A 17,917-nucleotide genomic window follows, 5' to 3' on the forward strand; every position below is an offset into this window, starting at 1 on the left:
ATATATTATTTTTATAAAGTTACATAACGGTGACTCCGTTATATTTAATATTTTATTAAAAACAGCTACAAATATACCATTTTCCATCAGTTCTACAAGTAAGCGAAGTCGCCCAAGCGGCGGGCGCGTGGAAACGCCAATAATATTTTTTTCTTTGTCATATATGTATAATCGTGAGATGCATAATCGTTTAACCAAATGTATGATTTTAGGCGAATTAAATTATAATTGTCGCTTCTAGTTGTATATAAAGGTTTCTTCGGTGTACATTTGATGCAAGTGAAGTTTGTTGATTAGTTGTATTTGAGAATAGTGGGACGGCTACAAAGACTGTGTAAGGTTGCGCTGTTTTAGTTAAACTTTCATATTTTAGTTTAGTTTAAAAATGATCTTACAATGCTTAGGTTCCAAATCTATTGAAGTATCTTAAAAACCGTCGGCATGGCTCTGTCATCATTTCAAGCCTTTAAAATTGTGTACGTTCGTACTTCAAGCGCAGTTTATGACTAACAATGTAACATTTATAGGGAGACAATTACTCTCAACATTCTTGTAGCATTTCGATGTCTATTAGCATTTTGGGCATTTATACCCCAGTCCCTAACGATGCTCACTGCCGCCACCGTCGCCGCCTCTTGCGCGACGTGGCCAGTGGGTGTATATGGTTGAAGTTTTAATATTGCCAATGTAATAATGATATGTAGAAATTATTTGTAATTAATAAGATAGATATTATAAAAAAATAATACACGGAGATTTGAAGTTCATTACAATGAATGGTATTGTTAAAACTTCAATATCTGAATTAATAAATTCCATTGATGTATTTAAATGTTTCGATGTTACTATAATAGGTAGCATGATATTTTTGATGTAATAGTTTTGAATCGATACGCATCGGCCGTTTCGCGGTCGTTAGTAGGAGTAATTTGCTCAGTTTTTGTTTTAAAATCTTATAAAATTCATGTGAAAACCAATTTTGTATTATTTATTCAATAAATGTTAATAAAATCATAAATTGCCTTTCTTTATTTTCCTTGTAAACCGTTTTCCTTTCAAGTTTTAATACAGTTGATTATACAGAAAAAAGTTGGACAAAGATCATCTCTCGGAGTGAAAAGGGCACAGACATATGGTCTACCGTGTGGTCAAGTGCGGTTTGGGAGACTTCACGAATCTTTGAGATAAGAGAGAGTCTTCACAATGCTTTCCTTCACCGTTTAAACTAGTGATCATTAATTAATTTTTAATAAGCACATTCGAAAAATCCTAAGTGCGGTCCTCCGACCCCCGCTTAAGGTCATTTTTTTGCCACATTTTATTTGGCTATTACTCTTTCAATATCAATCTACTTTTTTAATATAGTTATTGATATAGTTAAATTGCAAAGAGGGGAATTGTACATACATCAGTTTATCTAAGCGGGACGAAAAGAAAATTAAACTTGAAGATGAGACTGTCATACTTTATAATTTTGAGTTTTAAAAGAAAATAAATTTATAGGTATTGTTTTTGTTGTACCTTGTATATTTACCAAGTAAATATATAAGGAACAACAAAAACAATACCTACCATAGTATATATATAGTATAGTAGTAGTATAGTATATTTACCAAGTAAATATACAAGGAAGATTGCAAACTGAACATATTACTTCAGAAATAAAACCAAATGAAACATCAAATTAAATCAGGATAAGGTTTATTTGTGTATATAAGAACAATGGGTTATGCTTATTCTGCATAAGCCTATACATACATAAACGACGGATGCAACTAAATATGTCAACGTCTGACTTTTAATTATTAGCTAACTACACCCCTCATGAATAACTGAAAACTTCTATCACTTTATTTAAAACAAATCGTAAATATATTGTATTGGGTCCCACTCCCAATTCTGGGAAAAATCTGGAAGATTCAGTCATGATCTTACTAATCACGTCATAAGAAAACAATACCAAGTTCCTAAGATACTTCATAAACAGGTAACAGAGCAGGGTGTCCACCTAGTTTTGCATTCAGAAAAAGAGTTCGTGCAGCCGCGTGTTGCTGTCGTAATAAAAACATGAATTTAATTTTGAACTAAGTCTGTTGTTTACTATGTAGCTAATTGCATAATATTAATAAAAACAGAAGAAAACACAAGATTATTAAATGAGTATCGATTAACATAAATGCCTCAATAAACAATGAGCTAATCGAATACACACGAAAGCAATATGTTGCACACTTATTTTGTTAAGCACGTATTTGTGGGTAGGCTGGCTTATGAAGTAGCCATCTTGCAGAGTTGGCGCAGCTGCATGATCTTGATGTCGTCGGTGCTGAACTTGACCACGCCCTCCTGGTTCTCGATTGAGATCAGCTGCCCTACTGCGTCGCGGTCGTCCCCAGCGATAACCTGAAAAGATTCGTTGCTTAATAAAGTTGCATTGCGTAGTTCGATGAAAACAGTATTTGATACGAACTTTTGTCAATTTTTATAAACTTAGTCATGTTAAATGGTTACAGTTCCGTACACAGCTGCTTGTGAATATCATACATTGTGTGTGCTAAAGAATATATCGCGGTGTAAGAGTCAGATGAACGTATGTACAAAAAATAAAAAAATGGTTTCTTTTTCACAAAACTATCCATAATGTAGTCTTTTATGAAACGGCAAAACGACGTAACGCTATATTCAATATGTTTATTTCAACTACTGTATATTATCTCTATTAATGATCTGGCAAAGTTTGAAGTGGCGAATTTTCACACTATTTTTGCTCTCCTGTAAAATTGACAAAATGTAGATACGTTCATCTGACTCTTACACCGCGATATACACTCGAAAACCATCTTTGGAGTCGTGTAAAAAATTGCTCAAGCAAGGAAACCGCCTCCGACTATCGACATTGCGTGATGATGGGGTGATCTATAGAAGACGCGCTCACCTTGACCTTGTCCCCGCTCTGCGGCACGACGGGCTCGAGCGCGTGCGCGGGCAGCGTGAGCGTGCGGTCCTCGAGCGGCACGTACACCGCGCACGCCGCGCCCGCCACGCCGCGCAGCGCGCCCACCGCGCCCGTCGCGCGCACGCGCACCTCCAGCTCCGGCGCCGCCCACTCCGCCTCGCCCGCCTCGCCGTCGCCCTCCGGCGTCGCCATGTACCCGCCCGTGTACGCCGGCGACGGCGACGGCCGGTACGGGCTGTACGTCGGCTCCGACCCGTACATCGTGCCCGGCGTCTGCGGGGTGAACGGGCCCTGCACGAGAACATACACGTTAAGAATTATAAGGAGTTAAAAGATTAAAAGTATACTAGTAAAGTTATATTACTCAAAACATAGCTGATGACGTAATATTTTATCATTATAGTGATGTTCATGAATTGTAGTCTGACTGCACTTGGAATTTTATGTCTATCGATGCGAAAATAAAGTGAAAGTATAATAATCACAACAAAATTATAATTCACATTTCACAATTTCCGCAGTAAAATTGAAATTACGACTTTATACGACGAGTACGGTACCTGCGAGTAGGAAGGCGGGTCGTACGAGGGGCCGGGCTCGTCGTCGAGGCGCATCTCGAAGTCCGGGCGCGCGGGCGTGTTGGCGGCGGCGGGGTCCCAGGCGGGGTGCGCGGGCGTGCGGCCACCGTCGTGCGCGGGCGTGGCGGCGCCGTAGTGCGGCGTGCGCGAGCCCGCCTCGTACACCGGCGTGGCGGCGCCCTGCCGCGGCGTCTTCAGCCCCGTCTCGCGGTACGTCGGCGTGTGCGAGCCCGCCGCGCGCATCGGCGTGCGCGAGTAGCTGTAAAACAATCGCATCACTTTAATCACCTGCTTCACTGTGACAACATCATAGCTGCGACGAATCAAGCAGTCATTTATTTTAATCTATCACGAGATTTTATGTGAAAATCTTCATATATTTTATTAATATTATTTTTACCTCCAAAAACATATTAAGTACTGTGACTACAGATTAATGTAAATTGCAGAATGGTTCACGACATTTAAGATTGTAGCTTAAACAAACTAATTTTTGAATGTAATATGTGTAATATTGTACTGATATTTATGTTTTTCATCCAATTACTTTCATTGTTTATAATAGGTATATGTTCGTGTAAGTAAATGAAACTTTTTTGTACAATGACAACTTAATAATAATACTGAGACAAAACAATTATAAACGTTTTTATAAGTAGATGCTGGCACTGACCTGGAGAGACCACCGCGCGCGGCGCCACCAGCTCCGCCGGCCACGGCGATGTGTCCGCGGTCCACAGAGATCGTCTGGCACATGGCGTGCAACTCCACGCGAGCCGTGCTCTCGGTGGCGTCCTTGACGATGCCGACGTTGCCCTTGTAGGGCCCGCCCGTGATCTGAATGGTCTGTCCGATGAGCTCGCGGTCGCGCGCCACGGCCCCGCGGCCGCCGCGCCCGCGCCCGCGCCCGCCGCCGCGCGCCGACGGGTGCATGGGCGACTGGATGCGCGGCGACATGAAGCCCAGCGACAGCCCGTTGGTCGTGCTCGCGTTCTTCGCGCCGCCGGCCAGTTGCAGGTGGCGCGTCTTGCACACGAATATCCCGCCGTTGTCCAGGTACATCCTAGATTGCAGGAACGCGTAGTTCCTGTACAGGTGCTTGATCTCGCCGTTGCGGCCCGCGTGCGGCCCGTCGATCACCTTCACGATGTCCTTCTTCTGGATGGTGTTCTGCTCGGAGTCGAGGGCGACGGTGAACCGGTTCTCTCGACGTTTCTGCAGTGCCTGGGGCTTGCACTCTATAACTTTACCCTGCATGCCGAGAACGTGGAAGTTCTCCTTTTCGAGGCGCACTATTACGCCTACGGTCTGCGGATCTAGTTGGACCATGTCACCCCACTGGAATTGTCCGAGTGAATCCACGCCTGTCGCCATGTCCGAGCATAATTGGAGATCTCTTGGCAAAACTTCCAGCTCATGCATAGTCAGATCCGAAACTAAAACGACTCTGTGTGCTTCCACCCTAACGATCAGACCGGTATCGCCCTCATACCTACCCGCGAGAACTTTTACGTGATCTCCCTGCTTGAAGTACTTCCTTAATTCGTTAGGTTTGAACACAAGAGGATCCTTTAATACTTCATGTTTCGGCATGACCGTGATCATCGAGCCATCGATGGCGATAATTCTCGCTTGCAAATTAGCTAAATCTCCTGAACATACTTCCACATTGTCGCCCATAGAAAATGAATGCAGGCTCGTTGGGTCGTCTTTGGCGGGAGCTGCTAATTCGATATCGATTCCTTCCGGCTGCTCCTCGAACCTTTCCAATTCTGTTAAAGTCGGTTTTACACCTTCCGCCAAAATGGCGGACATTAAGAAATTTTTATAAAGGAATCCCTTTCTGGAATATCTGTTACCTTCGAATATTAAGAAGTCACCATCAGAAGTGACCTCTCCGCCGATGGATCGAATAGCCTCGGGATCGAAGGGCTTAGCGGCGGGGCGACGCTTCTTTTTCCGTTTCGCCGCCTCGCTCTCGCTTTGCACGGTTCTTAAAGCTCCTCTCAGTCTTGTGTAATCTATTCTAGGAAGTAATTTTAAGTGCACTTGATTTTGTGCCAAATCAACATAATCTACTTGAGCTATATCATCCTTGTACAAGCCTCTCTTCAATCTGACCCATTGCTTTGGTTTCAAGCCAGATTGTTCCTTAACAACTCTGAGGACGTCAGTCATCTCCTTAATGGGAACCATGTCTTGTTTCCAAATACCCATTCTTAGAGTACCTACATTGTCAATGATATTTTTAACATGAGTTTGCTTATAAGCTTCAATATAAATATATCCCTTGACACCTTCAGGTGCAACAACGGATTTAATTTGGTATGGTTCTGGAGTAGACTGATAAGTTATAAACTTTCTCATTAGCAAGAGAACTGTGGCTTTTTCTTCGCCGATACGACATTTTACCATCCATAAGTTGGGATCTTTGATACCAGGCAAAAGAGTCTGTTGGGTAATTTCATCCGACATTTCCTCACCTCCTTCACCAAAATGTTTGAATGCTGCTGATTCATCTGCATATTTATTTCTAAGATATTCTTCAATTTCTTCTTCTTTCTGTGAGTCCCACAAGTTGGTGCCTCTGCGTCGTCCCTCAATGTCTCTAGCCGTGGGTCCAATTTCATCAACTTCGTTGCCAACAATGCCCATCTCTTGAGCACCCTCTTCCCATTCGTCATCTTCATCAACTTCATCATCTACCTAAGAGTAAAATATATGACATGTAATCATATAAATCTTAATAACAAAAATTAATGTTGATTTATTATTACATACAGTCATATATGATTTGAGTCGAGATTATTTTAAACAGTTGTTTACACAGACAAAAAGAAACTGCCCAGTTGTTGTCAGCTAAAGTTTTTTATACTTTTGACTTCAAAAAGGAGGTTATGTATTTGACCTCTATGTATGTGTGTAAGTTTATAAGTTTATCATTTTCTCAAACGTTACTAATCCAATTGGGTTAAAGTTATTAGAAAGCATATTCTACAAGGAATTAGTGTTTTAGTATACAGTACATTAACCCACACTTCTTTACATTTTACAAGATTAAATGCCTAGTAAACAATACAGTGAAACTATTGAGTACCTCAGCTTCATCAATAATGAATCCACCAAACCGGTTGTCCTTTTTCCGTTTCTTCCTACGTCTCTCTTCTTCTTCATCCTCATCATACTCCTCAGAGTCCACCAAGTCGTCTCCTTCAGGCTCCTGTTCATCCTGAAATACAGATTATAATATTTGTAACCAATCTAAAAGTAAAAGGAATGTAGGGTGTGGCCTTAAGATAAGTCAGTAGATAAGCATTTTGCATGTCCATACTTCTAATGGCAGATTAAATCTTCAATGAGTTAGTAAAGTTTTTTTTTTTTTTTTTTTTTATAATATGAGAGTAGCAGACGAGCATGCAGTCCACCTGATGGTAAGTGGCTACTGCCGCCCATGGACATCTGTAATCAACCCCAGATAGGATTAGATATTCCTACCTGAGGTCGGCCACAGATGCGCCGCTACCCCTGAGGACTAAGCTGGAACGCCTCGGAAAAGTCTATCTCCCTTACCACACCCTTCAAACCGGAACACAGCAGTGCCTAACACTGCTGTTATTAGGTAGAAATAGGTGTGGCGGTGGTGCCGCCGGAGTCGAACCACAAAGGGTTCTACCACCTTCAAACCACCAGTAGAACAACCAGTGTTTAAGTTTACTAAAGGTTTTAGAAAAGTGATCCAACATGTGTTGAACAAGTAAGGTTAGGCCTTCTTCCACCAATTAACATAGGAGCAGTGTGATGGAACATGATCCAGGATTTTCAGAGAGTGGAGTGTGAGGGACCCAATGTTCCAATGACATGGACTATGGTTTCAAACATGTACAAACTTGTACAATGATGATGTAGTCTGAAGAAAATTTATAAATTAGTTTTAGGCTTACATTAGCAAAAAGTAAAGTAAGCAAGTTGATAGTTTAAACATGGCACCTCAATTTGACTTTCTAAGAGTGAAATGTTATATACATGGTAAAAGTTTATTTTCCTCAGACAATTTCACTGTCATTAACTAGATAATTGGGCTCAATGATGTAATGTTCTACAAAATTAGCCTGGGTGTTCATAAAGCCATTTTCTTTACGTCAATCTTGTTACTTTTTTTCTTTGTAATAAACGCATACCTCGACGTCTTCATCGCCGGAAGCTTCCTTCGCTTCGTCATGTCTGTGGCGGCTCACGTCCGACCCAGCAGAGCGGCTCCTGAGACATTCGTACGGTGAACAAACACGTCTTTCGATCGTATCTAATTACCCACGGTTTCATATTACCTGGAGCGCGATCTCGATCTAGAACGCGACCTGGAAGGGCTCCGAGACGGGCTGCGGCTGCCTGAGCGCGACCGGGACCGAGACCGCGACCCCGACAGGGACCTCGCTGAACGATTCGACGCGGCACTACGGCTCCGTCTCGACCGATTGGATACCACACTGCCCGCGTCGGATCCGCTCCCCGAATAATTACTGCCCTCTGAATCCGACATATTCACTGCTAGACACCATTAAGGCAACTAATTCACTGCACAAATATATTATTAGTGAAAATCCTCAATATGTCGAAACAGTTCTCACACATCCGTAGCACACAGAATCACAAAACAGATAGAACATAAGTAAGTTGACGTGACAAAATCAGACAAAATGACAATTATACACAATAGGGCCAATCCGGCCAATAGAGGTGAGGTGTATGATCTATAAAATCGATTTATTACAAAAATGAATTTATTAAATTTATTCAAAAATTAAATGAAATAGAAAATCACTCCAGAATTGACGATCTCAACAACTAACCAATAAACTCTTTAGATTAAAAATTATATTCGATAGATAGCAGTTATGTACGAATTAACACTTATATTATTTTTTGATAATCACTTTTAAATCGAATGATAAATTGAACTTTGTATTTCAATTTGTTTAAGCGTATGTGCCTTGTCCTTAAGATAATATTTAGTGTTCATTTCTGAAATACTCGAAAAATAATTGAGAAACATGTAGTCGATTTATATCGATTTAGAGATTGATTTTTCTAACGAAGCAAGAATCGCTAAACGCCTGTAACCAAGGACAAAAGACTTGAATATGAAGTGACAGTACGTTCCTATACTCTTTGGACAGTGCTATCAGTTCACAGATAAAAGAATCTGTTTAGTCTCTGTAGTAAACTAATTTTATTCATTTTGTACTATCTATGATTAACAATGTCTTCATATATTAAAGCCAAATATATGTTTTTAACATTACAAGTAAAATACTTTTAAATGGTTACTTTATCGTACTTTAATAAAAATGATTTTGATTTCTGTTTTTGGTGAGTAATAACTATATTTCTCCAACTTGTCTATGTTTCAGACCACCAATAAAAATAAATCCTTTCTTTTGTCTATTGATTCGTCGCTGCCCCACCGACTGATGTGAAAATTTTCATAAAAATTCACAAATGTGATAATATTGTGAGAAAATTAAACCAAAAACGTGATAATCATTGTAAAGAAATAGTCTTAAATAGTTTACTTATAGGAAAATTAAGTTAGGTGGGGTGTAAGCGTGTGGTCTCGGTGGACATCTCTGGTTGATCGACAGAGAGCTTTCGATCGGATTTTCGCACGTCCTACAACAAACAATCGGTGGTTTTTGTAGTGGTACCGAAGTGCGGGCGTCGAGTAGCCGTGTGTGGTGGTGGTGAGCGTGGTGCGCGTGGTGGTGCAGTGTGGTGCAGTGCGGCGGAGTGCGGCGCTCGGCGAGATGGAGCAGTGAGGGCGGCAGCGAGCCACCAGCCGGGGTGTCATGTTGGAGACGCGGTCGGTGCGCGCCGCAGAATCGGTGTGGGCGAACAAGCCGCTGCCGGCGCCGCACGCCATGGCCAACTCGAGGCACGGGAAGAATGCACAGGTACCACCTACTGCCTATAGCGACCTCGACAACAATTGGTCTGCTATTGAAAAACTTATTTAGTGAAGTCACTTGCAATAAGTCAATCTTGGTTGATACATCTTGGTTGAATTAGTCAAAAATATTTTATATAAAATAAATAAGTTAGTCAATAAAAAGCTACCTGAGTAATTAGAAAAACATGAATGAATTGAAACGTAAATAAGTTTACACATGATAGTGAACTACAAATGAAATTAAACAATATTCATTACTCTGTCTTTGCCTACATCTAGAATGTGTATTTGGAATATGAAGAATTGTTTATGTTGTGTACAATTTTACATAAAATGTAACATTCAGTTTTACAAAATTAAATACATTTTTCAAGATAATACTAGAACAACTATATACTAGTTCATATTATATGAGGAGAAAGAATAATAAGCAGTTGCATACTATCTTTAGACATTTGAAGTATGTTTTATTTTGATATGACTAAGATCCTGTGTATATGGTTTAAGTTGAGGACTGCTGCCACCATCCTTATGAACCGTATTCTTCTGGTTAGTGCACACAACTACAGAATAGAAAAGAATACACTGACAATAGGTAATACATTTTTGTACTTTCAGAGTAGTACAGAGTAATACATTGTCTGGTAACGGGAATAAGTAGTACCAGAGTTGTCCTTGACGTTTGAATATGCGTGTACAGTGGTTGCAATAACCACTTAACATCCACACAACATTTTAAGTTATTCGTGGCTGTGTAACTGAATCTTGGATACTAAAGGAAGTTCATAGTGTTGGCAATTAAACCAGTTGAATGATTAAGTTAGCCTTAAGGCTAACTGCTCAACACACATTTGTAATTACTAAACATCCTGTTTGTTCATTTATACTTTATACAATGCAATTTATAAAGAATTTTTGTAGTCTACTGTATGTATATTCATGGTGATGAAATCATAAATGAATGTACATATTATTATTTGCTGTTAACAATGATGATTAACCTTTGATCAATATTTTGGATGGATGACTTATATGTTGACTACTTATTAGATGCTTTATTAAATACTATAACTAAAGGTTTAGATGTTTTGTGTGTGTGTTAGTTTTAATTGTGTACTATAGTGTACAAAGTAGCTTTTATGTTTCGTGTGATTTTGTCCATATAATGTATGTGCGGATGAATTGTTGTCACTATTGTAACAAGCGAGAAGCATAATTATGGTAATTAACTCTCGTATCGGATTGCACTAGTTTTTTACACTAGCTCTGAACATAGAGAAATTTTAAAAACATATCTTGCATAATTCAGGTCAATATTTGCATTTGTTTACTGACTGAGAACATTCTTAAAGGTTATCTCTATAGATAAGATCATAAATATGTTACGATTGTAAGTTTCTCACTGCATCTTTTCAGTTGAGGCAGTTTTGATCCATTTGTAATATGAAATATAATTTATACAACAGAATTTGTAAGTGTAAGTGAGTATTTAAGAACTAGACTGAATTATATTATAATGGTTCCACAGCTTTATACAATCTATAATCTTTTATTTGGTCATATGTACATCTGTTTGATGTTTAAGATTATTTATGAATTGAAGAATTGCATATGTAGCCTCTAATTTTAATTTATATAATTCCACTTCACCATAATCGTTTTTAGAAAACAATGATCCATACTTCACAGAACAATCGGGATAGCTATATGCATATTTTAAGTTGCATATTAAAAGCTATCGTGTGCTATGTATATAGTCATATTGTAAAGAAAAATGTTTTTTGTTTCCAGGACGACGTATGCTACGTGGTGGCGAAGTATGACTACGCGGCGCAGGGCGCGCAAGAGCTGGACCTGCGCAAGAACGAGCGGTACCTGCTGCTGGACGACTCCAAGCACTGGTGGCGCGTGCAGAATGCTCGCAGCCAATCCGGCTACGTGCCCAGCAACTATGTCAAGAAGGAGAAACCCTCGCTCTTCGACAGGTAAGGCTGTATATAATATAATGTTTAATGTTGCAGAAACATGTTCTCACTATGTGGTTTGTATATTCCTTTTTACCACATATATGCGACATTAGGAAAGATTGTCCTGTGGAATTCCCAGAAAGCTATGACATGTAGCTCTTTAAAATGAGCTTCTTTCAAGCATTGCAACATGGGGTGAGACTAGTGCCCAGCAGTGTACAAGAATTATTAAGTGTACTCATGATGTGGGCATCAACTTATTTTTCAAACAAGTTAAATTTATCAGAATTTTTTTCAGTTATGTATTAAATAAAATTACAAAAAAAATATGCACAAATATATGGGTGTGGTTCATTTTTTATCAAATTTTATACAGTTGTAACAAAAACCAATCCTCCGGAATGTATGTGGATAACAGTTTGGCTTAGCAAACCTTCCTGGATTCTTTTCTTCAAGATTTCTACCGTTATTTAACCCTGTTAGAACTTGATACTCTACAAATGATGAAACAAATGTGTTATTATTTGTAACCAGAAAGACAAACACAACAAACAACAACAAAGTGTTTGCTAGAAATTCGGCAGACTTTCAAACATACTGTCATGGCTTAATCCACGCTAAGGGTGCTACCCTTAAGGTGGAATATCACAAACAATTTTGTGCCTATCTCATAAAAGGGACCTACTGTCTATATTTTATGTGTTCCAGCTTTAAGATCAGTTATGAATAATTATGAATTAGGCATTCAGGAAGTATTTTTGAATTATTAATATTTTCCTTGTTTTTATAAAAAAAACTTGCCACATGTTACTCAATATTCTTAATCATTGGTATGTGATTCATTTGGATGGGGGTTTCATAAGTTATTGTTTCCTTTTTGTTAATTTACATGGTATCCTCCCAAGCATAAGTAGTACAATTAAAACATTTTGTTTATACATTTATTGCATTAATTATGTAATTTGTTTAAATTACAATCACATGTATGTACAGAGGTAGTAGTAAAGGATGAAAACTGAATGTCGAATATGAATATGTTTTATCTATTGTAACATTAATTAATTAATTGTGGTTATTCCAGTAACGGGTAAACGATAAATTAATATTTACTAAAATCATCACAGTTACATTCGAATTGTAGCTCTCGGAGAGTCAACCTGAAATATAATTTTGCTGATCATTGTTTATTTAGCTATAGTCCGTTCGTGGTTTCTACGAGTGCTAGATAAATTGATCGGGCGACCCTCTGTATTCGATTAGCCTTCGAGTCAATCAATAATTTATACTGGACGCTTTGGAATTTAACAGCGTTTAACATGTCAACGCATTCCGTGTACGATCGAAGCGAAGCGCGCGCTTTATACAACACGTCACCTTCATCGTACTGCTCGACGTTCCCCAGCATCAAGAAAAAGGTGAAGAAGGGTTCCGGGTCGAAGACGCTGCCGTCGAACAGCTCGCCGGTGCGCGGCGGCGGCGCGGAGTCGCCGGGCGCGCGCCGCGTGGAGCCGGCCGAGGCACTCGGCACCGCCGTCGTCAAGTACAACTACCAGGCGCAGCAGCCCGACGAGCTCTCCCTCACCAAGGGCACGCGCATCCTCATCCTCGAGAAGAGCAACGATGGCTGGTGGCGAGGACAGTACCAGGGGCACACGGGCTGGTCAGTGAACTACACATTATTCTTTCCATACATTAACATTGTTAATAAAAATGTCGTTTTAATCTATTTCGACATAAAAAAGTATAAAACTGAGGTCTTGCTGGTTTGAAGGGCGCGCCAAAACAAATTTACCTGTGTAAAATGCTTCATTTTGGTCTTTTTTGTGTTTGGTTTTGTTATTCATTTTGCAGTGACTATATTACCAGGTAAATTGTATACTTATTTGCCAATTTTATAAATGATATAGTCTTAATAAGATATTCAAATTTTAAATTAATATTTTTGTCCACTTTTAATCTCCCTTTCTGCTCTCAGTAACGTTTGATCGTAAAAACTTTATGCTTGGTGTTAAATATGCATGTGCGTTTGTTCGCTGCTTTTTCGGGATTACCGGCATCAATATGCAAGTGGTTATAAGTTTTAATGAACCCTTTAAGGACACCAAAATTATGTCATAGGGGCGTGACTGATATTTAGGTTGTTACCTAAATAGAATTTCTAGAATACAGGTTAGAATTTGTCTTTGCAGTATTCGGTATTCAGTTAAATAATTTAATTTTTCGTAATCGTAATGAATTTCCGTGTTTTAAGGGACTATTTTAACACTTTTAACGTAAGCCAAAAAATAAGATCTAGCGGAAATATTTCTTCATTGCTTACAAATTATACATTAATTAGACACCTATTAACTTGGGCTAGGTAAATGATTCAGACAACTTCATGTAGACAGACAATTTTGAAGGGAAGCATCTGACGTAAATATTTTTTTATAACATGGAAAGTGCAGAAACACTAATGATTGAAGCACTATTGGCTTGATGTTAAATGATGACTGACATAAACAATTATTGCAGCTTTTGCACATTTGTTATCGAGAACGAAAGTTATCAGTTGTATGAGCATTTCCTATTAGCGATGTGTACTAGCAATTGGTCATCTAAAGATTATTAACGTTGTGTGCAGGTTCCCGTCGAACTATACGAGCGAAGAGGGCGACAACGAGGACCCGGTGCACACGTACGCGATGGCGGAAAACGTTCTCGATATTGTTGTAAGTTATATTATTCAACATAATTCAAGGAAAATAATACACTGTTATTATTATCTTCAACGTGAATCTGTTGTTGTCTGCTAGTTTTATGATTAGGTATTCCTAGAATATCTATTCTCTGAGAAGAATAAGAGTTAGGTTAGTAGTGCATAGTTCTCCACGCTGACCCAGTGCAAATTGATGGACATGAAATATCTTCGTGTAACTTTTTTTAGAGAACTTTCAGGCTACACGCCTTTCACGATGTTTAATTTCACATTTATGAATAATTATAATTAATGTCTAATACGTTCCTACGTAATTTCGAAAAATATATTGTGTCTATCTCATTTTCATTTGTAGAGAGGATATTATTTTTTACACTGATCTAATTTGTGCAATATGTCTATCACTATTTTAAAGATGTGTGTTATAGAGTTTTTTTTGCCGCTTCTTCTCCATAACGAAACACCTTGTGAAGTGGCGTTAGTTTTATTGACATTCAAAAAAGTGCTCTGCAAAGAACCAAAGTGCTATTATGAAAAAAAAAATGTTTTTATTTGATTTTATTCAACACTAACACCTAGTCTGTTACGGAGGAAGAAGGGTTGATTAGTAAATAACTATTTTCCATCAGGTAGCACGTCTGCTTTATCGTCAGGTTCAAATATTTAAAAAAACGTCCGTGTTACGTTTCTAGGTGGCGCTTTACTCGTTCACGTCGAACAACGAGCAGGAGCTGTCATTCGAAAAGGGCGACCGGCTGGAGATCGTGGAGCGGCCGCCGTCAGACCCGGAGTGGTTCCGCGCGCGCGACTCGCGCGGCCGCCTCGGCCTCGTGCCGCGCAACTACCTGCAGGAGCTCGCCGACTACCTCGCGCAGCCATACAGGTAACCTCACTTATGTTATCTGAATTTTATTTATATAATTTATATTTTTTTATGATTATAATACATACTAATACTAAATTTCAGTTTTAAGTTCTTAAGAACACACATAGATCAATGTAATCTATTAAATTAAATTAAGACAATGTGTTAACCTGTGGGTCAGGAATATATATGGGGACACGAAAAATTTCGGGTACTACTTGTTGTTCCGAGCCATGGGTTCAGAAATATTGATTTTTTTTTTATTATTATTGGGAGGGCCGAAAACTAATCAAAATTTTGTTGGCTGGCGAAAAATAGATATTTATTAAAGGAACTTTCATCATTCTCTAACACTGGCAAAAAATGTTAGAAAATAATGTTTTTTTTATAGTTGAGAATAATTTTCGATTCTCTTTATAGTTTTCAAAAATTATGTGTTAGTTGCGACCGTGAGATATAAGCCCGCTCCACATTCTTGCAAGAACGCGAGAAAAGCACGAGAAACGAGAATGTGGAGCCTATACGAATCGGGGTTTTCGCGCGTTCTCGCGAGATTCTCCTGAGATTCTCGCGAAAATGTGGAGCGGGCTATAACGTGTCCGCGTGTGCAGCGAGGCGGGCGAGGGCGCGCGCGCGGCGCTGGCGGCGGGCGGCGGGCCGGCGGGCGGCGCGGCGGGGCGCGCCTGGTACTACGGCGCCATCACGCGCACGCACTGCGACGCGCTGCTCAACCAGCACGGACACGACGGCGACTTCCTCATCCGCGACTCCGAGACCAACGTCAGTCGCCTTTACACGTTTCTTTAATAAATTAGCTGAGCCGGCAAACGTTGGTTTGCCATGTAAATAAAAAAAAGTTAAGGGTGAACGACCCTTATCACTTAGGGGTATGAAAAATAGATAGCCGATTCTCAGACCTACTGAATATGCATATAAAATTTGGTGAAAATAGGTATACCCGTTTCGGAGGAGTACGGTAACTAACACTGTGACACGAGAATTTTATATATAAAATTTGTAGCGACTTCCCGCTACTCGTCAAGAGATGTCGCTGCTGAATAGCGCTATCGAAGTTTTCTATAACATTTTGCTTATACACAAGCTCCAAACGGAGACTGTCGGAGCACGGCCGCTCCCCGGGCATGATCACCTAGCCCGGCGGGAGATCTCCCTTGCTCAAATTTTATAGTGGCTACTGTCGTCCATGGACATATGTAATGAACCCCAAATAAAAGTCTTGACATCAGCCACAGGTTCTGTTGCCCTTGAGGACTAAGTCGGATTACTTTATTTAAATAAGTATTTCACCTTTACTATACCCTTCAAACTGGAACACAGCAACACTGAATACTGCTGTTATAAAGCAGAAATTGTTGTGGCAGTGGTGCTTTTGGAATCGAATCGTAAAGGTTTCTAACACCTTCACATTTATTATAATAACACTCATAGATTTATATTTGTTGATGTTAAAATGATTAAAGTTAAGTTATAACGCGGCCCAGTAATTTAATTAAGATTAGTTATTTAAATACTACAAATTATATTTATATAAATAAACATACAATTGAAACGTAATTTATAACAAATATATGATTTTATCTGGTTGGTTGCAGGTGGGCGACTACTCGGTGTCGCTGAAGGCGCCGGGGCGCAACAAGCACTTCCGCGTGCACGTGGAGGGCAGCCTGTACTGCATCGGGCAACGCAAGTTCCCCGCGCTCGACCAGCTCGTGGCGCACTACCAGCGCGCGCCCATCTACACCAACAAGCAGGGCGAGAAGCTCTACCTCGTGCGCCCCTTGCCGCGCGCGCCGCCCTCCTGCTGAACCCCCGCCCGCCCCCGCAGCCACCCCGCACCCGCCGCCGACACCGAGCGACGTCACAGCCGCCGACACCACGTGACATCATATCCAAATCGACCTCTGCTTCTCCAACAGAATTGTTTATTTACGTTTTAAGAAAAATAACAGCTTAACTAACGGTTTAAATATGCAGTTCAGAAAAACGATGGCCAATCAAAAGTATTCACATTTTATAATGAAAATTTTAATATTAACTTTTTTACGCATACGATATGATGGTTACATTAACTCTATATTGTATTACCTGTTCGGTTATGTCTTATCTCTCCAATAGAATATTTTAAAATAATCCTTTTGACTATGATACACTGACGATTAGTATTTAGAAAGTGAAAAGTTATAATTAATGTTCTATCTCGTTTTTTTTTTTTAATATGTGAGAGAGACAAACAACTATACTTTTGATAGTTCCCATTAGTTTAATATCTTAATATTAAAACTAGCATCCTGTCAGATTTTACGTCTGTCGTGAATTAGCTTTAATCTGCATATTTCTCCTAATTTATCTCATGATATGAGGCCTAACATAAGTTTTATTGAATGAACATTCTACATAAGGCATTTCTTTTAATTTGCATTTATTATATGTTCTGTGACTAAACTATTCTACATACGATATATTTTTGTAACTATTTGATTGATTTAAATATCTTTGACAGGATTCTAGTTTTGAAACTGCTCACAGTATTAACAATTTCTAACTATAATACATTCAAGTATACTAATGAGCTTCCGTTATCCAATCTTAGTGATAATGTCAATTTACGAAATCGCATTCCATATAAATTAGCCAAGAACGATGCTCGACGTGGACTGGCCGCTGGCCACGGTGTAGTCTAACGATGAAACGGCGTTTCATAATTGAACGTAGAGAATTTACTGTGCGTATCTATTGGGGGTAAACTATGAACGACAATTTGCGGTCATTATACGACACGATAATTAAATGGAACGCTCCAAAGATTTAAAGGAACGTCTTTATGGATACATCAACTTTTAAAATAAAATATAGTTCGTCACTCGTCCACCTTACACCTGTTAGGGTCT

At 39.5% G+C, this 17,917-nt stretch overlaps 2 protein-coding genes across 2 annotated transcripts; one reads left to right on the forward strand and one right to left on the reverse strand.

Annotated features, from left to right (window-relative positions):
* Positions 1 to 1,684: 1,684 nt before the first annotated feature.
* On the reverse strand, positions 1,685 to 8,248 carry Spt5 (Transcription elongation factor subunit Spt5). The gene is made up of 7 exons (XM_073081143.1): positions 7,860 to 8,248; positions 7,713 to 7,791; positions 6,632 to 6,763; positions 4,208 to 6,240; positions 3,517 to 3,793; positions 2,936 to 3,247; positions 1,685 to 2,403 (listed from the first exon to the last, which is right to left on the reverse strand). The coding sequence occupies exons 1-7, from the start codon at positions 8,069 to 8,071 to the stop codon at positions 2,269 to 2,271; spliced, it is 3,180 nt and encodes a 1,059-aa protein (XP_072937244.1). The 5' UTR covers positions 8,072 to 8,248; the 3' UTR covers positions 1,685 to 2,268.
* A 733-nt stretch (positions 8,249 to 8,981) lies between these two features.
* dock (SH2/SH3 adaptor protein dock) lies at positions 8,982 to 16,969 on the forward strand. The gene is made up of 7 exons (XM_073081144.1): positions 8,982 to 9,482; positions 11,270 to 11,463; positions 12,848 to 13,105; positions 14,069 to 14,156; positions 14,836 to 15,026; positions 15,620 to 15,788; positions 16,622 to 16,969. Exons 1-7 carry the CDS (start codon positions 9,378 to 9,380, stop codon positions 16,832 to 16,834), a joined length of 1,218 nt encoding a protein of 405 aa, XP_072937245.1. The 5' UTR covers positions 8,982 to 9,377; the 3' UTR covers positions 16,835 to 16,969.
* Positions 16,970 to 17,917: the final 948 nt, after the last annotated feature.

The sequence above is a fragment of the Epargyreus clarus genome, unplaced genomic scaffold (genome assembly GCF_041222505.1).
Source record: "Epargyreus clarus isolate Ecla_fem2 unplaced genomic scaffold, WU_Ecla_fem_2.2 ptg000015l, whole genome shotgun sequence".
NCBI classification, from domain to species: domain Eukaryota; kingdom Metazoa; phylum Arthropoda; class Insecta; order Lepidoptera; family Hesperiidae; genus Epargyreus; species Epargyreus clarus.